At 43.5% G+C, this 21,268-nt stretch overlaps 2 protein-coding genes across 3 annotated transcripts; one reads left to right on the forward strand and one right to left on the reverse strand.

Annotated features, from left to right (window-relative positions):
• Nucleotides 1–725: 725 nt before the first annotated feature.
• LOC135490882 (vezatin-like) lies at nucleotides 726–7,473 on the reverse strand. Its single transcript, XM_064776453.1, has 12 exons — nucleotides 7,434–7,473; nucleotides 6,858–6,971; nucleotides 6,480–6,563; nucleotides 6,134–6,294; nucleotides 5,734–6,024; nucleotides 5,161–5,310; nucleotides 4,794–4,950; nucleotides 4,341–4,443; nucleotides 3,628–3,844; nucleotides 3,078–3,259; nucleotides 2,513–2,688; nucleotides 726–2,275 (listed from the first exon to the last, which is right to left on the reverse strand). Exons 1-12 carry the CDS (start codon nucleotides 7,458–7,460, stop codon nucleotides 1,301–1,303), a joined length of 2,637 nt encoding a protein of 878 aa, XP_064632523.1. The 5' UTR covers nucleotides 7,461–7,473; the 3' UTR covers nucleotides 726–1,300.
• A 1,584-nt stretch (nucleotides 7,474–9,057) lies between these two features.
• LOC135491169 (uncharacterized) lies at nucleotides 9,058–21,149 on the forward strand. 2 transcript variants are annotated; one of them, XM_064776865.1, is made up of 19 exons: nucleotides 9,058–9,165; nucleotides 9,514–9,928; nucleotides 10,577–10,624; nucleotides 12,187–12,430; nucleotides 12,676–12,821; nucleotides 13,131–13,449; nucleotides 13,593–13,852; nucleotides 14,054–14,390; nucleotides 14,589–14,701; nucleotides 14,858–15,019; nucleotides 15,201–15,708; nucleotides 15,943–16,085; nucleotides 16,334–16,515; nucleotides 16,667–16,784; nucleotides 17,621–17,787; nucleotides 17,928–18,086; nucleotides 18,634–18,849; nucleotides 19,138–19,745; nucleotides 20,067–21,149. In XM_064776865.1, the coding sequence occupies exons 2-19, from the start codon at nucleotides 9,514–9,516 to the stop codon at nucleotides 20,305–20,307; spliced, it is 4,386 nt and encodes a 1,461-aa protein (XP_064632935.1). In that variant the 5' UTR covers nucleotides 9,058–9,165; the 3' UTR covers nucleotides 20,308–21,149. The 2 variants fall into 2 exon arrangements, with proteins under 2 accessions (XP_064632935.1, XP_064632936.1); XM_064776866.1 differs by lacking the exon at nucleotides 10,577–10,624.
• The last annotated feature ends 119 nt before the right edge of the window (nucleotides 21,150–21,268 follow it).

The raw sequence follows: 21,268 nt of genomic DNA on the forward strand, positions 1-21,268 counted from the left end.
CTCTCCATGCTAACTTGTGACTCTTCCAGCTGGTTATCATGCTAAACCACAGATTTAGGATGTGACTTGACATTTCACCCTTCCAGCTCTCTTTTTGGTGGCATGTTTAAGATGACTGTGGTCCCAAGTAGTACTCAAGTTGTCAGGTGGATATTGTGTACTACCAGTCTCGTGTGATCAGATAACCAGCTGGCAGAGGTTGGTTGTTCCATTGTCCGTCCTTGTGAGATGATTACCACGGTACAACCAAATCAGTTGTCTTGTATCACCCATGTAGAACGCAGGGGTAATGTTGTCTTCTACAGCTGAGACCCTTTGAAGATTGTGTCAATGTCTTCCCAACCTGACCAGATAACCAGCTGGAAGATTTTGGTTGTTACTTAGGCTGTCCTGTCGTCTCGAAAGTTTATCAGTGGTAACCTTGGTGTAATTTCTAGGTTGTGTCAAGGTCTTCCCAACCTGACCAGATAACCAGCTGGCAGAGGGTAGTTGTTTCAGAGTTTTTAGGTTGTGTCAAGGCCTTCACAATCTGAATAAATAAGCAGCTGGCAAAGGTTGATTGTTTCGACATCCCACAGACAGAAAGATATTGGGATTTCACCAATCGCAATGGCAGTTGCCTGTACCATGACAGAAGACGGACGAAATGGTGCGAGACCTTTAAGATCTTGCAATATGCCTTTGTCATACATGTACAACCTAACAATATGAGACAAGAGACAAGATTTTAATATCAATTATGTTTACTCAAGTTAAACATGATCATGATCATGCCACAGTAATTACACAGACGGCGTTGATAAATAAGTTGAAATATCACATGTACCCAGTCATACAATAAATCTGAAATTGCCACATTTCTCAATTCAGTTGATATCAGTTGCACATCAGTTATAATGTTGATAGTTCAGAAGAAAATATCAACCAGTCCACAGTTTTAGGCAAACAATAAGGCCACAAAGAAAGCGAGGCATGCAGTGACCCAATGCACCAAAATGGGTAGTAGGTGCCAACTACAAGCTTTTGATAATATTGTTTTCAAAAATCAAGGTTTTTAAGACATCAACACCCAGGAATCTTCATCAACAACAAAAACTTTCAATCAAAACAAATTTTTAATCAAGTGACACAGTCAATTTGCCAATAAACAATACTTCTAAATGCAAAATGGCCAAATAGCACCAAAGTCTGACATTCAATGCAATACTGTATATTAAAACAATAAGCAAAATATCAGAGAACAACAAGAAAATCATCGACAAGAAAACAAAACATACTACATCCAACTGTTGAGGTCACCTCAACATTCTAAAACAGTCACCCCATTCTCATCATCATCATCATCATCATCACTATCATCTCCAAACGTATCCTGCTGCAGCCCAAGATTCTGCGACCGTGCAACCGCCATCGCTGCAACATTCGACGTAAATGCCAAATTGGCTCCGCAAACACGCTCCAATTTATCTTCAATGCGTTCTCTGTCCATATCAGGGTCGAGTAGAGGCTGTGGATTGAGAGCTTTGATGGAGCTATCTTCATCTTCAGGGCTGTCGGGTAGGATATCAAAACTGCCACTGCTCTCACTCTCGGCCATCGTAGACTTTGGTATCAGCTCAAAACTGGGACTTTCACTGCTGATACTCTGAGATATTCGTCCACTTGATTGACGGCGACTACCCTGCACCACATCACCCAATGAATAATTACTACCGTCGCTCAGCACCATGCTGCCCTCTTTTGACTGTTGTTCATCTATCACCTGCCAGCTGGCGCTACTAGACGGTGTAGTATCATCTAGAACCTGCCAACTACAACTTCCACTTGCACTTGATGGTGTATCATTCTTACTCGGTCCTGGCACAAGAACATCAGGGAAAGACATATCAGGCTTTGATTTTGCAAAAACAGATTTGTTCAGATCGCCAGAGTTTTCATGACCCTGTTTCAATCCATCTCCATGGGCCATGTCTTCCTCATTGCTCCCCTTTGATCCATCCAATGTTTCGACGCTTGCCTTCAATGTTTCAACACTCGTATCCAAGTCAACACCCCCATCATGACTAAGACTCAACTCGTCTCCTTCTTCAGCTTCAGCTTCATTTTCTCCTTTGACGACCTTCACCTCTTCACCTTTCACCACCTCCTGCTGACCTTTCATACGTTCCATGGCAACTTGCTCCCTTCTTTCTCTCTCAGCTGCCTTGATATTGATGACAGACCGCAGCTCGTTTAACAAACGTTTGGCCTCTTCCTTCTCTCGCTTCTTTTTGGCCTGGAGGAAAAGAAGATATTTTATTCACCAAAACACTTTGAATACCTCAATATGGAGGCGTAAATCTTACTCAATACTAAATCAAAATTGTTAGCAAGTAGAGTCTACAATCAGGCAAGGATGGCCAAAGAGTGAGTTGTAACCTGATCAAGCTATTTCCTTGTTGTACTAGCACTGTCTAAAGGCTGACAGAGATAGTACAACAAGGACATGGTTGGGATTAGGATGCCAGCTTACCTTTTCCTCCGGTGTGAGGAACTCGTCCCAGCTGAAGTCTCGCTGGATTTCATCAACGTCGTCAGTGTAGGCTTCAAACACCTCATCTTGGATGAGGGGGCTGTCCAACTTGATCAGAGGGATTGGTTTTATGTCTGCAGCCGAGGCTGATGGTGTGGGTGTCTCAACATTGGAAACTGAAATTTTATAGAAGACAGACTCAACTTGAAAGATGAAGCATAACTTGAATGATACCTACACCAGAACAGACAAAGCTAACAGAAGCACCAAAATATTGTATAAAGAGCCAATGAGAAGCCTCTTATTCTTTATCTTAGCCTTCGACGACAGCATCGAATTCTGAAGTCGGTGGATATCACAGAAGAGGCCGTAGCCTTTAGATCTTCCTCCGTTCCCAGTATCTTGTGGACATCTCGGCCAGCTGACCAGCTTGTTTTCCACTGGGACCTGAACAAAGAGCAGTTTTGGAGGATATGTCGGGTATAATGGTCTGTTTTTCTTGTTTATGTTGTTCTGAATAGAGAGGTGTCCCCTAAGGGAGGTTCCTCTGTACTTATGAATTTACCTGTTTGAGAGTGTTGGTTCACGTCAAACATTTTCTCTAATCGCGCCAGGCCTTCCTCCCAGCATCCCCGGCATGCATCGAGGTCCATCTTCATGATCTGGTACTCAGAGAGGATGCTGACCTCAAGGTTACGCTTCTCTGAGGGCTCCATTGCTTGTATTGTGTCCTGCACATCCCTCACCCTGAAAATATTTTCGATTTTGTTTCATCATCATCATCCTCATCATCAATACAGCAACATCTCACTTGTATTTTTGAAAAAATTCTGCGATTTTTCAAAAAAACACTTATTCATTTGAAGAAAAGAATGGAGAATACTAGTACTACAGCAGCTTCAAGTTTTCCAACACAAAAATATATTGTCAATGTAAGTGACGATGTAGAAACAGGGAATCGATAGGGATACCGTTACATACTCTGCTCTCCAAGCGCAAAGAGACGATGACTACACCGAGACCTCACTCAGAAGATAAGATAACACAGGGTCAGATATTGATAATCCATTCTCTGATCAATTGGGTGAAGGCAAGTCCATCAACATAGTACCTACCTCTTCAACAATGACAGTAAGTGCAATTCCAAACTGTGGACAGCCACGTGAACGTTTTCTTGGGGAGTCTTTGCCAACGGCAGTATCCCAGCACTACTTCTACGCCTCTCCAACACGGAACATTTGTGGAATTCATACAGCCTCTGCAGCGTACCCACACCATCTTGTAGCTTGCTGATCAGTTCTCGCAACATCTGAACGTAAACCAACTTCTTATCTGCAAATAAAAAGAGAGATTTTCGAATTGCTGATTAAGATCTCATCACTGACACACCAATATACATCTTTGTATCTTCCCTTTCTTTTCACTGACGTTTTCATAGATCTTGTCATATTTCAAGGAAATAACATCATGACAGGGGCAGAAATACTAGGAGGCACACAGCGATGATATTCAGTATATAACTTCGAGCCAATGGGTGATATGAATAAAGACTAGCAAATGCTTTTACTCCGGTTTTGAACAGGAAGGCCTCGTGTAAATGTACATGGAGATTTAAATAAAAGCATTTGCTAGTCTTTATTCATATCACCCAATGTTCTGAACTCAAGGTAGGCGTCAAAGGCCAAAATTTAACCATTGTCAGACCATGGACTATGGTGGATTCACCTTCTACAACCTGAAGATGAAGAAGTCGCTGTCTGAGTGAATGGAGACAGGAGATATAGAAAACAACAACAGTTTTACAAACTGATGCAACCTTTTTTCTTACTTTGCTTGTTGCTGCGGTTTGGTCTCTCTAAGTCACTGACATGGCTTAAGGCAAATCTCCGCGTGTACTCGGAAAACTGTAACTCACACAGCTGACACATCGCCTGGAAAATGAAGCAATTTGCATTTGATTGAAATTGCTCAAGACACAATGATATACATGGAAATGGAATGGCAAGGTCTTTGTTTCATCTCCGATGCTATGATATGCAAGTAAACGGTTCAATGTCCAGATTAATGGCAAGTGGATCAACATTGTGGACAACAGATAATAGAGGACTGACGAAGACATCAGACGAAACATGACTTAAACTCACCAGGCAAGTTGGTAAGTTGATATCTAGCTGTCAATGCAACAGTAAGAAAGTGTTTGTTGTGACTGATGATCTCACACACACTCGCAGAACATCTTAAAACCTGAAAATAACTGGTGTAATTTCAAGAATGCACCAACCTTGAGGGCAGCTAAAGCATAATCATCTGTTGCCTCCATTAGTTTGGCCTCAGCTTCCTTGCTATTCAGGGTTATTGAGAGACATGGTCCATACTCGTCAAGTGATATGTTAGCGATATAGTTGCTGGAGTTGTCAATCTCAGGCAATAAAGGGCATCTTATGAGGTGTTGAGGAAGATTAGAATAGACTGTCATCACACAAAAATCACCCTCCTTGTTCCAACCTATCATTTTTAATTGCCAGTTTGTCCTGGCTGCTTGTCCTCATTGGAAAGTTTTTATGATGACTATTTAAACACACTGCTGCAGTTGTCAAATGACATCCTGCAGCCGCAATCAGTCCTATATGGCCATTTCAAAAGGATACACATCTAATAAAATGCATGTTGCTCTTTTATGGATGAGCATGATGTCCCTCGACACATGGAACAGGATCTGTCTGAGTTGGGGAGACTGGCGCAGGCTGCCTTTCTGTGAGGACTGCTCTAACCTGGTCACGGGCGATAAAGCCGACACCCTGAAAACACAAGAAAGAATCAAATTCGTGCAATTAAGTTTTCTGACTCAGATCACGTTACCTTCTGCTTTCATTCTTTGTCTTTGGCTGTTGCAGGTGTGACAAGTTTCTGGCACAGGAGAGGACAGTACAAATACTCGGAATCAAACAGGCCAAGTGGCTCTATCTTTCATTTTGCCAATTCAGCTTTGAGGATTTTAGTTCAAAGTGGGCTACACATTTCAATGTGCCGCCATCTTTGAACTAAACACCCCTCACATTGATGCCAAGGTGCTCCGTCAGGTATAGAGAATTTGATTTGAAGAACGGTGTGGAGGAGCTTGGATTCCTACTCCCTCGCAACCCACCCAGCAGCCCAGACACAGACCTATGTGGACCATTTTCATCTACTATGCTTAGAACCTCAGTCAGAGCCACACTTACATAGTAAATCCTCTATTGATCAGCTCCATCTCCTGAATAAAGCGCACAGACTTTTTCATATACTGCGACAGAGCAGTTGCGAGGATCAGATACATCTGTAGTTGCTGCATCATCTGCAGCCAGGCAGCGTTGTGTCTCCACAGGAACAGATAGAGGACCGTTGTCGGAATAAGGTAGAACGCCATGACGAGGCCAGCGCAGATGTCTGTGAAGACATACCAGTTGGGCAATTGCAAGGTGATCAAGCGGTGGACTAGGTAAGCCAGGACAATCGCCCAGTGACTCCAGACCCTGCAGTGGAAAGAGAACTATAAATCATATTGATTAAATACTGTTGCAGAACAAACTGTCAGGTCACTCACAGTCTTTCAATCAAGATCAAGATCTCAACAAGTCTTACCTCAACACCTTACTCAGCGTTAATTCATGCGGGTTCTTCTTCTTCGGTTGTTCTCCTTCTTTTGGCAACGCAACGAAATTTTCCAGAAAGGCAGCGTCATCTTCCACGAGCGCTTTACTCCTTGCTACTGTCTGGGTCACTATGGTTTTATAGTGGGCATCCTTGGAAAAAGAATTGAGAAATACACATGTACATGAACAGAACGTGAGCAACCACTTTTGAACATTGGGCAATTTTCAGTGGAAAGAGCGCTTTATTAAGTGTATATCATTATCATCATTATTAACATTCTCTGGAGCTCCCGAGACCCCAGACCTTAGAACCTTGGCCCATGTAGAATAAGTACCTGTTCATGGACCGCTTTCTGGTAACACCCGACAATCCTGGAGATGGCGCCATTCTTCAAAGCGGAGAACCATTCACCTTTTGGCTGGAAAAGAAACAAAAATGTGAGGCAGGATGGGATATTTTGTTGGGGATGAAAATATCACCAGTCCAGACTCGGTCCTCTAAATGGCTGTATGATGCTGGAAAAGTCTAGAGCTTGAGTTAGGAATGTAATATTGGAAATGTTGCAAAATTCCTCACAGTCACACTCGGACTAGGCAGTAGGCTACAGGACAAAAAGCCGGAATAAACCAACGCCAAATTCACCCATTAACAAAACATGTCCAAGGCTGGGAGCTGAATTTACGGACACATTCATGATAAAAACATTACAAACCTTGGTAACCTCCTGAACAAACTGATCAGCGGATGTCTTTGCATGTATTTTCTCCGCATGGATGTCATCTTTACTGAAGCCAACATCTTGCAGGTGTTGAAACAAGGCAGAATTCTCAAAGTGAAATGAAAAGATTTTACATCATTTTTAAGTTTTTGGAGAACAAAATGAAAATCTTATTCTGTAGGGCCAAAAAGATCAGGATAGCCAGACCCGAGACAGAGTCAGTATTACTATTACACCTCCCTGGTTACAATGACTTTGACAGATCAACACACGTGTCGTTGTTTACATATAAAAACGGCCACGCCCAGTAGGCCTATCACGTGCGCGCTGTCAATCATTCGGGCGCACGACAAGGACATGACTCCACGTCGTCTGCTTTTCGAAATGCACTGCATGAAAATGGCTAACGAAATGACCAGGACCATGAAATAAAGAGCTCGTGGGCGCGACCAGTACCACACACATTGCCAAAGAAATGATCTAATGGTTCACTGATGATTAATGATTTAAATAAACACATATTTGATCATTTTACGAACATGAATATGGATGAAATTCGATTATTTGTACCTCAAAAATAACTTCTTCGTCGGACATTGTGCACTACGTCATCAAGTTTTGTGTGGGTATTTTCAAAAACGCGGAACGAACGTGAACGTGGTCGGCAAATCACGGCGAAGTCTGATTGTATTCAAATCACAACAAAACGGGATACTGTCTTCATTTGGTTATCGATTTTTCGGGATAGCAGAATTATTTTACACTATCAATGCTACTGCAGTTATTCCATGTATTCCTACCTAAAACCAATACATTTCCTCCTGGGCCCGGTGTAACATCTGTGGTTGTTCCCTATGTGTCAGTGTTTCCAAACAATAGGCAGCTAGAGAGACCACGACTTTTCAATAGGGGGGATACACAGAAAAACTTGTCAATCTATTTTTGAGCGTTCCCAAACAATGAGGGGAAACACTCAAAAACAGAAACACTCAAAAACAGAAACACTCAAAAACAGAAACACTCAAAAACAGAAACACTCAAAAACAGAAACACTCAAAAACATTACACCGGTTGTTCAAAAGCACAAAAGTCCCGTTATCCATAACGGTATTCTTAAGGCCCCCCCCCCCCCCCCCACTTCCATAGTCAAGGGGGCCGCAGGCGCGTTCCCGATTTTTCGGGAAAAGGGGGTTAATTTTCACTCTTGTTTCGGGGAAAAATCCCCGAAAAATCAATAAAATAGGGGTGTTATTACTGCTATTTTCCCTTCAAAAACTGAAAATAGGAGTATATTTTCTCATGTTTTCCTTCCCTGGGTCTTCTGAGGATCCTCAGCAGCAAGGAGATGATGTTCAGGAACACGTTATGCATTTCCATGAAGATCCTGATGGGGATGTGAACTTTGCTGCTCCAGAAGTGCAGACCCACCTTAGACATGTTGCTCAGGAAGCCCTTGATGATGATGAAGAGGAAACACAGCCTGCTATCACCAAGGTATCAAACACAATCCTCGGAGTAGGGATCCAAGACTCCCTTCAATAACGGGGGTAAGTTCAAATCCTTCCTTCAAATAGGGGGTCAATTTCCTCACAAAAGCCCGCAAATAGGGGGTACAAAAAAATGCGGTTTCCTTCCATTAGGGGGTGATTTTAAAACTTGGGAACAAGCCTATGTACCGCCTAAATATTATAAGGGGAGTGGGGGGGGGGGGCGGGTCTTAAGGACGTTATCTCTTTCAGTTAATCCCAGCAAAATGTTCACGTTATGACTTAACGGCGCTGTTAAAGCTAACAAGGTTTTGAAGAACTCAGCCTTGAACTTCAGCGCAACGCTCGCCACTAACGGCCGCTTCAGTAACGTGTGCGAGGGGAGGAGCATACGACTGACTCTGGGGATTCCCCGAACTGGCGGGTGTCGTCGCGCGCGCTCCAACAATTCAAATATCGCGCCAAATTGTACTTTCTTCCTCGATTACACTGTTGTAGCAACAAGGACTGCTCACATTAAGTTGTCTAAATACGCAGAGTTTACTGTTGTTTAAAGTGTTTATTATCGGCTTAAAATCAATTTTGTGACTGAAAACTATATGAGAAAGAATAGTAAAACATTTTATAGCAAATTGCATATTTCGATTTATAATTTTTGCACTTTTACTGATGTATATTTTTTCGCACCTGGACATGGTGGAGCTGTTCTTTGGTCTTGAGTAACTTGGAAATATCACGAAAAAGGACCACTTTCAAACTCATGTTTTTATTATTTATGATGTGATTAAGTAAAAAATAAGGTATTGCACGGAAAGGTAATTGACCTTAGATGCATTGAAAGTATATACTTGAGAAATCAGTTTTGTGGATTTTGTTGTAATTTCGATGAATATGACGACGGATTTTCTCAATTTCTGCTGTCAAAGTACTCAAAGTCAAGTGCAGTGGACAACGTTTACTTGCAGGCAAGCAATGACTAATGTCATTATCAATTATTGGCAATGCAACGTCTGAGTAGGCCTACTGTGTAGCAGTGTAGTGATGACACACTGGACAGTGATGACCGTCAACTCAAACCCTCGCCCCCCCCTGCCCCCAGGGCCAGGCCGAGCTAACATTTTTCCTCCTCTTGTCAGACAACACTTCTCTTCATCATTTTTCAGATGCCTGCAGATGGGGAGAACGAGTCTCCTGCCCCATTGCAAGATGATCAGGCAGGCCACGGCAGTGAGTCCGAACAACCAGCTTCTGATACCACAGTCAACACGGGGGTAAAGTCTCCAACCCTGTCGTCGGAAGAAAAACTTAAATCTGCCAGTGCCAGTAGTCATGTCTCTGAGGAAAGACCAAAATCTGCTACAAGCCATCCGAGTTCTGATGACCAGAAAAGCTCTGGGTTAAACCGTTCTCAAACTCAGAGTAGAGGTGCTAGTGAAAGTCCCACACGCCCGAAGAGTAACGCTTCAGGAGAAATCAAGTTTGAGGCAAAACCCAAATCATCCCGGAAGAAGAAACAGCTGCCTCCTGATGCCCATAAAGTCACTTTTACCGTGACGATAGCGTTGGCATTCCCAACAGGTGAGATCTCATCTTCATCTCTTGACCTCTTTTTATTTCTTGTCAGAACCCATATAAAAATTCTCTGCAAAGCACTGAATTTCTTGCACTCGTTTGCTGTAAATCTCGCACAAATTTTGAAAAGGACTTATCTGAGCTCCCAATGAACGGAGTACTTTTCTATGTGATTATCATGATCGATTTTTCTTCTTGTCATGACTGTATTGACGACAGTGATGCGTGACATTGTTGATTTCTTTTACCATTCAATATCAATGTTGAGTTTTCAACTTCTACCAGGCAGGGAGTCTATCATTATGGCTCTCTGGCAGTCAATGATAAAGTTCCTAATGTGTTTTCATGTTGCCGGGCAACTGAGTTATGGTTGCAACTTTGGTTACTTTATTGGATATTCGATCTGTCAACATTTTTTTTAAATCTTGAGAAAGCTCACTTGCTTATGAAGTTTATTACCAAGAGAAGTCATAACTGCACTACTGAGGGACAACATATGCATATTTACTTAATTACTTATCATTTGGGAAGTGCTAGCTATAACATGTATGAATAAGAACTCACATTTTGTATTTTTTTCCATTTCATTACCTGGTACTTGTAAAACTTCTCTCTCTCCTTCCCAAATACCTGATTGCGTCTTATTTCTCTTAGATCTAGAAATAGAGGGCAGCACTGCTGCAACGCCAGACCGAACGCCAGGTAGTACTTGTTAGTCCTGCATGCAACATCACCATCGCTTTAGATGAACTAGCGCTATTGCTCTAGCATGTTTAGCGCTTTATATGCTTTACCATTCCTTGTTCATTTCACCGGTTACATCGGGTTTCTGCTCGCAATAGATAGCCAGGGTACAAAACTGAAAAATTTTGTGAAAAGGAAAAAAATTAACAGCCTCGTGCCGTAAGAAAGAAAAGAGAGACATTAAGAAAGTTTCTTCAGTTTACGTTTCCATCAGCTTACAGTGGAACCTCTCTAATAGCGGACACCCCTGTAAGCTGGACACCTCTCTATTGTACAGATTTGGGTTCCAAAAGGATCATTTTCATTCAATTTGACCCCTATAATCAGGACACCTCTGAAGCCATAGGAACGCAACTCTCAGTGGACAGGGTGTCTCAGAGAGACTCTACATGAACTGTAACTGGCTATAAATGAAAATTTCCGCCTGGCAGAAGCCCTGATGTGTGTATTATTGTTCTTGCATGTATTGTTTATACCTTCCTTATCCTTGTGCATGCTTCAAGACCACACTAGTCAATCCTCCAACGGGTATGTTCAGTTTGATGATGCTCCACACTTCATAAGTTTATAATGTTCTTCAGTTATAATGCGATAGCCTCGACAGGGTGGGCTACTGATAAGGCTTTGGTTTCAGCCCTGGTGATGTGGTCTGTAATTATGGGCCCGTTGGGTTCCTTACTTACTAAGTTCCAAGGACAAATGCATAAGATATTCCCAGTAATAACATTATGCTACCTTCATTGCCCTTGCTAATCTCCACCTACATGTAGGTCTCTTTCCCTGGGTATGTCATAGCCTAGCTCTCATTACATGTACTTAGCAGGATACAGTAAATTACCGATTTTATGCAATTTGACCATAAAATCGACTCCAGTCCGAGAAATCATAAGTAGTCCGTTGATATTCATGTTGCCTGCTAACAAACTGTGCCAATCGATTATTAATTAGCTGTAGACACATAATTAGCCCCCTGACGATGCTTACAATCAAGTCAGATTGAATAATTGATAGGTTGATTTGTGTGGATAATGGGTCATTGATGGCATGCCAGTGATGCGTAATATGGAAGATGATGGTTTGTTTATAAGCTACATTGTATTAGGCCATTCAAATGATATCGCTGGATGCCTAAAGGCGTGGATTCAGGGGGTGGTGTGTGGGTGGCCCCTCCAAGAAAGGAGATTTTCACTTGAAGCTGATCCAGACTTGGTTAGAAAAACTCTATTGCCATGTGTTTGGTGGAAAGTTAAAATGTGATTGGGAGGTCAAAAATAGAAAAACGTAACCTTTTGCACAAAGCTGCTTGGAGACCCGTTAGGCGGCCTGGTGGTTTTCTGGTCCAGCTTGGGGCCCCAACAGGCTGCTTAAAGTGGTTTGAAAGCCCTGATGTACATGTACGTGTAACACTAAAGAGTTCAGTTGTAATAAGTAGTGTTTCCATTCCAGGTGATTTGGTATAATTCTCACGATCAATGCTTAAATTAGAAATATTCCTACATCATGAATTTGATCTACTTCAGTCCAAGATGACGACCAACCTGATATGCGTGAGCTCATCAAGAAGAAGAAGCGTGTTGTGGAGGCGCCACGCGCACAGAACTACTACCATTGTGAATATTACCTGTTACCCACGGATACAGAGCCGGTTAAGACAGATATTGTCACGTTCGGTATGGCGGCCAAGCTTTATACAGAGCGACAGGAACCTCGGGTGTTGAAGACATGGCAGGATGGAGACCAGACCTGGGTCTCTTGGACTCACAGGTATACTGTCCCCTGTGATGCTGTTCAGTTGTCTTGACTGAGGCCACCTTGGTTCCGCTGTAATTGGCATGTTAAGTCGTGCACTGACCTTTCCCAACCTACGACATCCCATCGATGTTTGGTGGTGATGACTTGTCCCATTAGAAATAGTTTTTTGAGTTCTAAACCTGACTCTGACACGCAGCAGCCATGAGATGTGTCTTATCAAGGATTTCTAACATGATCCGTTTATCTCTTACTAACAGCCACAACGTGGTCGTAACTGATGAACTTCTCTGTGAGCTCTACAAACATCGGCTGGAGCTCAGGATCTGGGACACAAAGGAGAAATGCTCAACGAGGGCAAGGTTTGATCGCCCGAAAGCCTTCAGACTTCCACAAGCCAAGCCTGGTAAGTGCGAGAAGTAAGGAATGGTGATCAGAAGGTCTTGAGTTTGAGGCTTGGCCACACGGTACTTTCAACTGGCCTGAAATGGTCAAGTGTAGCACAGTTTGTGCACTCCTTGGGTCTACTAAAGGCCTCTTAACTAGGTTGGCAAATACATTTCAAGCACTTTGGTACAGTATAAAGCGCTTGGTCACTCAGTGATGCACCTTGTGTGAAATTACTTGTTCCTGTGTTCAGATCCTTTGCCATCGAGGTTCTCACGTCTTAGCAATCTTTTCTATTTTTTGTACAATCAATATTCTTTGTTGATAGGTGAGGATGCAGATGACATCGGTGGCGTGAAGACCATGGTCATCAAACAATCGCGATGTTTCCTGAAAATGCAACCGAGGAAGTCCTACATAGACCGCCCCCTTCCATCGCAAACGCAAATCGCATTTGACGCTCTCGAAGTCCAGGCATCCTTGGAGAAGACGAGCCGAAAGAGTACGCCTGCGGGAAAGGGCGACAAGAAACCACCTGGGACTGGGAAAGACACAGAAGACTCACCAAAGACGCCGGGCTCAGGCAAGGAAAGTCCAACCCCAACTGCCCTTGTTGCTGTCCCTAGTGGAGAAAACTTGGGGGGAAGGTGCGTATTTTTTCGATCATTAAATTCTTAGCTTTCTTGATGTTATAAATTGTGCTGTAACCCTACTATGAGTCTGTCCCTAGCTTTTCAAGTTCGTCATCCAGACTCTCGACTTTGATGGAATGATAATTTTCTTGTTACAGGAGTTTCAGTAGGCTTGGCAAACTAGCCGGTGTTGGTCCACCAAAAGAACCGAAAGAACCAAAACCAGGCCGGGAGCGAGCACCGAAACCCCCGCCAAAATCAAAGAGCCGGAATAAAGAGAATGCCTCGACGAAGGCGTCAACAAAGGCACCGACTCCGGCACCAGTGCCTAAGAAACCTGGTACAGCAGAGACACAGCAGGCGCAAACATGGCCGGCAGCTAAGTCGGACACAAAATCACCAAACGTTGGTGATCAGGGTGAGTTGTTTGCCTTCTTCACAATCGAGTTTCCTCCCAAAGGTGCAAATTGCCTCATAAGTGTCAGGGCCTGGTTACTCGGCACTGACATTAACTAGCCGTAATATTTTGAACTCACTTGGGCTTTGTTCATGCATTTCAGCTTCAACTAATCATCAGGCTTATGGCAAATGTGTTATTCCTGTTCCATTTTTCTCACAGCTGCAACCGTAGAAGACAGCCCTGTAAAGCACTCCACCCAAACCAGGCCGAACAAAAAGGCTGAGGCCGCAGCTCTGGCAGCCCTAGAGCACACAAAGAAGTATGGCGTCGCCATGGTACCAATGAGAATGGCGGAATTCTTTGCCGGAAAAATGATGATGACAACTCGTCTGGAAAAACCAGTGCCGTCAGTTGACGATGTTTTCCTGACGGTGTTGATTAATGAGCCGTTGTTATCTGAGGAGCAGACCAGGAAATTGAACCCACTCATAATCACGGTGAATTGTGGGAAGAATATGCCGGCAAAGCCACTAGGATATGAAGAACTGTCTCAAAGGTGAGAAAGATATTAATAAACAAAAGACCTACATGTATATGTTTTCATCACGAAAGTCAACTGCAAGTCACATTTCTCGGTTTAAATGCCACCATCAAAATGGGAAACATGAGGAAATCTTATCTGAAACCTGAATCAGTGGGTCAATGACCCCAATTTCTTGCAGCATCTGCAAATTATTATACGTTTTCTTTTCAGATGTAGCCCAGTTTATACTAAGTATAAATTCTTTGACCAGCCGGACCACTGCAGTATGCGCAGGCAGCACGGCTCGTCCATCTATTGGGATGATATCAATGTGTTTCTCGCAGGTAAGATAATTCAAGGCTTGAGCAGATGACATGAATGAGAAAGTCGATTTCTTACAAGTCCCTGTAGATGGCGCAGTGAGTCGCATACCTTTTCAGACCCTGTGCTAACAACTCTGACCTGCAAATGAGGAACTTTTCTTTACGTTTCAATTTCAGGAACAATGGATAAGTCGCAGCTACGTGAGTGTCTCCTTGGGCCTCCCCTGACGATCGAAGTGCACGACCGCGATCGAGAGATTCTGGACGAGAAATTGAAACCAGCGCTATTTGGCGACGACTTGGAGGATGAGAAGATTAGTAACGTTGGCACTGTCGCGTGTAAGTGTGATATTTGAGATATTGGGAAGATTATCAAGTTTTATGAGGAAGTCAATATCCAAAGTACCTTGAAGCCTTGGCAGTCCTGGCATTCCCGATGGGGGCCTCGTTGTCATGTCCCTCTCTATTTCTGGCGATAGTGTCATTCCATCTAAAATTGTTATTGTCATTTTCCTTCCAGCAAGAAGAACAGTCCACAATGCATTTAGCGGTCGCGATAAGCCGTGGGACCCACACGGTATCGCCAAATTCGATCTCTCAGGCCTTCTGCTCGGGCAGAAAATGTTAAGTTTGAAGGTACCAATCCAGCCTTGTGCCAACCCTGATCTGCTTGGCTTGAAGGAGGGCAAACAGGATGAGAAGTTGGTGGGCATCGCGGGGGCCGTTGATGGCCCGGTGGACTCGCCCACACCTGCAGGGCATTACTTCCAATCAGGCGCAGCTCTGAACATCAAGGTGACTGTGGCCCATGCGCTAACAACCCCTGAAGAGGTCGCCGCCAAGCCTGATATCGAAACGACAGAACAGTGTCCGTTTGGTCGTATCGTCTTCATGTTTGACTATCGTAATACCAGCTTCTTGCAGAAGATTCAAACCTTGATCACGGAGATCAACGCCAAGGCCCTAGCGCTCGATAAGATGCCGCTACATGTCATACAGTTAGCGCTGTCCACCTACAAATTATCCAGGTAAGGGTGCAAATAGTAAAGTTTGCTGACTTTTATGAGACTCCTGATGGCAGGACCAGCCAGACTCTCTTCACATTCATAGTACCCTGTATCTAACTGGCCACAGTGAACCAACCGATGGCATCAGAAAAACCTGTCAACGGGACTCAAACCTTTGACCTTTCGTTTCTGAGGCAGATGCTTTAACCACTAGGCTATCGTAAGATATAACTCTGAATATTGCCTCTTCTCCAGGGAACAGCAGGCCAGTCGAGCCCTTGACATTGTGACCGGCTTCCAGGTAATGGATGGTATCAGGCACGTGTTCATCCTAGAGGGTCTCAGAGAGGGAGCCATCAGACTGATTTGGGAATCCCTGCCTAAACCAGAAAACTCAGGTTAGTTCTTTGTTAATTTCTCTAAGAATATGGCCTTCTCCCCAAACACTGAATCATATCGCAGGGACAGATGAAGACTATTTCATCAGGATTCTCTTTTAATACTAAATTTCTCCCGTATGACGTATCCATATCAATTTTATAGATGATGTTAAGTAATTTGTGACGCGGCTGTACATAAAATCGATACGGAAACGTCATACATGCGCAAAGTTTGTCTCTGCGATGACTTCTCACTTGTCTTACAGATATAGATGTTCTCTACCACAATGATATGAGCTTCAGTAGTCGTTTGTACGGCCCCCTAGACGTTGATCTCTGCCGGATCAAGCTGCACGAACCCCTCCATATCATCATACAGCAGTCGTTGCTCTACGTCAGGGACATGGTACCACGACCGTGCTTCTTAGCACTCACAAAGCTCTATGAGGTAAGATTACCAAGACGATTTATAGGCCAGGAAATACAGCTATGAGCCTATGTGTTCAAATTGGCAGTCTTCGTGTGATGAATTGGATCATGTTTGAAGCCAGGATTTTCAAGTCTGATATTTAAGTTGTGATGATGAATTGCTTTTTCAGCTGATTGCAACAACAAAGCTTCGACATGCGATTAGCAATGATCTATTCCCGACGGCAGGGATGGTGGTCTCCATGAGTCGAGAGTTTGGCGTGCCGCTGACGAGTGACGACTTCGAAGGTATGATTGTGACAAATATTCCTTAGGGTAGTACGGTCTTGTTTTGCCAAAAGCTGTTGGACTCATAATCTTAGCATCATTTGTTCAGTCCGAGACAGGTGTACAACATCGGTCAATCGCTTTACTGTGAATGCAAGTCCTGTCAATGCAATGTAAAAGCAAGGTTTATTGCATTTGGTGACAATAGGTCAGCAAGCAATATGCCCCATCTGAGCCCAAGAGGGGTCACTCTACCAATATACCCCATCTGTCCCAAGAGGGGTCACTCTACCAATATACCCCATCTGAGCCCAAGAGGGGTCACTCTACCAATATGCCCCATCTGAGCCCAAGAGGGGTCACTCTTCCAATATGCCCCATCTGAGCCCAAGAGGGGTCACTCTACCAATATGCCCCATCTGAGCCCAAGAGGGGTCACTCTACCAATATGCCCCATCTGAGCCCAAGAGGGGTCACTCTACCAATATGCCCCATCTGAGCCCAAGAGGGGTCACTCTTCCAATATGCCCCATCTGAGCCCAAGAGGGGCCACTCTACCAATATGCCCCATCTGAGCCCAAGAGGGGTCACTCTACCAATATGCCCCATCTGAGCCCAAGAGGGGTCACTCTGACAATATGCCCCATCTGAGCCCAAGAGGGGTCACTCTGACAATATGCCCATGGCCACCATTTGTCAGTGCTCGAAATAGAATTATTGATTCAGAAGAAGTGAAATCCATTAAGCAGCTTTGATTGACATCTGTCACACTGCACAGCTTGGGCTTATGCTGCACTGCATGTCAACGATGTCATCCGGCAAGTTAGGTTTTACAATCTCCATGTTCTTGTCTTCAGAGCTACAGCCAAAGACCACACTTCCGATTGATGACAAGGTGTACACACCATTTGGGGCTCGCACGAGCAGGACATGGACACCTATTGACAACTTCAATGATAATTATGAGAACATTCTATTCGATCGCGATGGTGCGGAAGGAAAGGACTTCATCATTGAAAATAAGGTATCGACTCGGATCTGTTTGGTACATCAGCTCATTTCACAAAAGAATGCAACTCTTATTTTGAACAACCAGCCCCGGTACTTAACATCCCAAAGCCCTAACAGATGCGGACATTCATAGTTCGAGACGTATGTTTTCAGAATGTGGTTAAAGAAATCAGCGACGCAAACCATGTCGTGAACCAGAAGAACAAGAAGGTGATGATCCATGCTGACGTCACTCCTGCTCATAACTACAGCACACAGCATCTCAACTCAACAGAACTTGCCAAGGAGAAGCTGAGGCAGGAACTGGCCAAGGTGAGTCGGGGAAAACTCTTGAGAACTTTGAATGACTTTATGAAAGAACCTCGCCATCGCCATCTTCAGGGCAAGATAGGAACCGTTTGATCTTTTCAGTTCCTACCGTGTCCTGAAGATGGCGATGGCGTAGTTCAGAACTTTGAATGACTTCATGAAAGAACCTCGCCATCGCCATCTTCAGGGCAAGAGAGGAACCGTTTGATCTTTTCAGTTCCTACCGTGTCCTGAAGATGGCGATGGCGTAGTTCTTTCATGAAGTCCATGAGACTCCAATAGCAAGCTCGAAGGGGAGGGGGGATTTGGGCCACGTAGATCTGCATGGTTCGGCGCTGAAGGTGTTAAGTTCTGTAGCCGGTATTGGTACCAGGAGGGTGAGGTATGCATGGTATCATTCACTGTAAATGGTGCATTGTGTCGTGACGTCCTGAGGGAGCTATCTAAAGCTGTTGCAGTATGCTTAATGATGTATAAGGGAGCCAGTCTCCTCCAGATAGCATCGTAATTGCAATCACAGCTGTTATCCGTCCCTTCCTTTCTCCTCCAGCACCCTGACCACCGTTTTACGTACTGCCATGAGTACCAGCATTCCATGACCGTCGTCCCCGTCAACGTGGAAGAAGTACGCAAACACCAGGAGGAGCTGTCTCGATCCCAGTGGCGCACCGACAAGGGCTGGGTTTACCCTGGCGTCAGGAATATGATTGAGAGCAACGTCCACCCACGCAAGCCGGTCGAGCCGAGAATCGATGAATTGAAATTGGTAAGTTTGAATGTTTTAGTTTTGTTCTAAAATCAAGGGTCTCTGCCATAAGGTACCGATACCCCTCAAACAAAGTTAGCAAAGATAAATATTTTGCATTTTAGTCTGAGATATGTGTTTACCAGATTATATTCAAGCATTTCGACCTAAAAATATGATATTTTTTGTTCTGAAATAGTATTTTCTGATCAGATCTTACCCATGCAATGATACTATCTTTGAGAACTTTGAATCAACACCACAGTATTGGAGGCAAATATTTAACATTTCGCTTCCATTTTGTTTCAGCCTTGGGTAGAGAATACTCTCCATACTTGCCAGATGCAACCGACTCTGGAGAACCGTCAACACTTGGCCTGGGATATGCGCCATGCTGACATGAACCTCTGGAAAAAGCCGCCAGAAAACTTCGGCAACAGCCCACCGATTACCATTCACCTAGCCGGCGAGAAACTTTACCGAGAGCAGTTAGAAGCAGCGCATAAGTCGTTCAAGGAGTGGATTCATAAGATAGTTGTGGACGATCTTAAGGTTCATAATCATCGCTGTTTACCCGAGACGGAGATGAGGAATAAGGGGTTCAAGTCGAGCAACCAGTTGGATTCCCTGCAAGGAATCCGTAAAGATCCGCCAAAGAAACATAGTCTCAAGAAACCAGGGATGTACCTGGAGGATTTGCCTCCGTTGAGCGTTGTTTTGAATCCGAGTGTTGACACTGCGACGCGTTTGGCTGGGAAGAGCACGGCACCTGCTGTAGAGAACGAGGGGGTCGAAAAGATAGACGGATTTGGTCCAGGGCCGTTCGAGGATCAGAGCTGGGTCTTGGAACGTAATAAGATACCACTGAGAGATTATGAACACAAAAAGTACGACGCAAGAAATGGCAAGGATTTTAAGTAAGTTGCATCAGCCTAGTTAGCCAATGCTTGGCACTTTTTATTATGTATTGATCACTAACTGGGTCGATGTAATTAAGCAGGTTGAGACATGTCTGTTTCACACAGCCCCTAACAGGTAAAATAGGTCTTCTGTACAGAGGTCCCTCTGAGCCAGCTTAACAACATCGACAAACTCGACCTGACCCACAGTGATAAAGACATCACCTTATAAGCAAACGAAAAGAGGTGAGATTTCATGTTGTTAAAGTTTGTTGTGGATTAGGGAAAGTGTTGATATGATACTGTTTTTAATATGAATATCGCTAATTATCTCTTCAGTGTCTACCATAAAGAGCGGCGATCCCTCAGTAAACGTCCGATACAGCCGCTCACCTCGGAAGAATACGGCACCCACCTCTTCAAACTACCACAGTTCTACCCTGAATCCTACGTCACACAATCGGCCCAAGAACTACGGCGGTACCATCCTGTGCCACCTATTGGGGAAAGTGCGAATCAATCGAAGGAAAATGAAAATCTGCTGAAACAAGAACGAACAAGAGAAGTTGACGTCTGCTGAGTTTACAAGTTGTATTTTTATAGGACATTGATTAATGAATATTTGTAACCTTTTTTTGTTGTTGTAAAAGTACAATGTATCAGAAGAAATAACAATCTGTGATAGACTATTATTTATTTTGTAAATAGGGGTTTTTCTGTTTTCTATGAGTGAGATTATTTGGAGACAGCAAGTAGGCGGTGCTAAAGCCTTGAACACTCATTAGCATTATGCGAGTGGTCAATGATCATTGACGACAGCATCATATTGGGTAGTGATGATGTCATGTGCATGTCATCTCATCGAAACTGCTGCTTTATATCCTAGTTGTGTCTTACTCAATCTGGTCGTGCTGCTTCATTATTCCAGGCCTGCCATGAGGCAGATTACATGATATGTCTGTGAAGAATGGTGGAACCATTTGAAACGTCAAGAGGATGATTAACATTGATTGTGTAAAAACAATCTTTGTATCGTGACATATTTTATGGTCAGATGGATGTTCTCACAGATGTAGCATGATGCATGTCCCTGGTCGCAAAATATTCACTGTCTGAAATGTGTATACTATACATGTGTATGTATACCATGTAAATAAGCTGCAAAAGACAATGGGTGATATGAATAAAGGCTAGCAAATGCTTTTACTTCAATTTTGTACAGAAAGGCCTAGTGTAAATGTACATGGAGTTTTAGATAAAAGCATTTACTACTCTTTATTCATATAACCAATGTATTGTAACAAGGAGATTCCGTCCATGTAAATATAGTTTTGATAGATATCATGATAGAGTTTGGATGTATTTTTGTCCTGAATCATTCCAGTGAGCAACATTCTCACCACCGATTTCAAGTCTGTGATAATAAATACCTTTTTTTCACAAATATTCATTTCTGTTCATTCTTTGGTCAAAATAATGATACTGATACAAGATGAACTTAACAGACTAAACATACTGGTGTCTCAGTAGTGAAGTGAAGC

This window comes from Lineus longissimus, chromosome 7, assembly GCF_910592395.1.
Source record: "Lineus longissimus chromosome 7, tnLinLong1.2, whole genome shotgun sequence".
NCBI lineage: Eukaryota > Metazoa > Nemertea > Pilidiophora > Heteronemertea > Lineidae > Lineus > Lineus longissimus.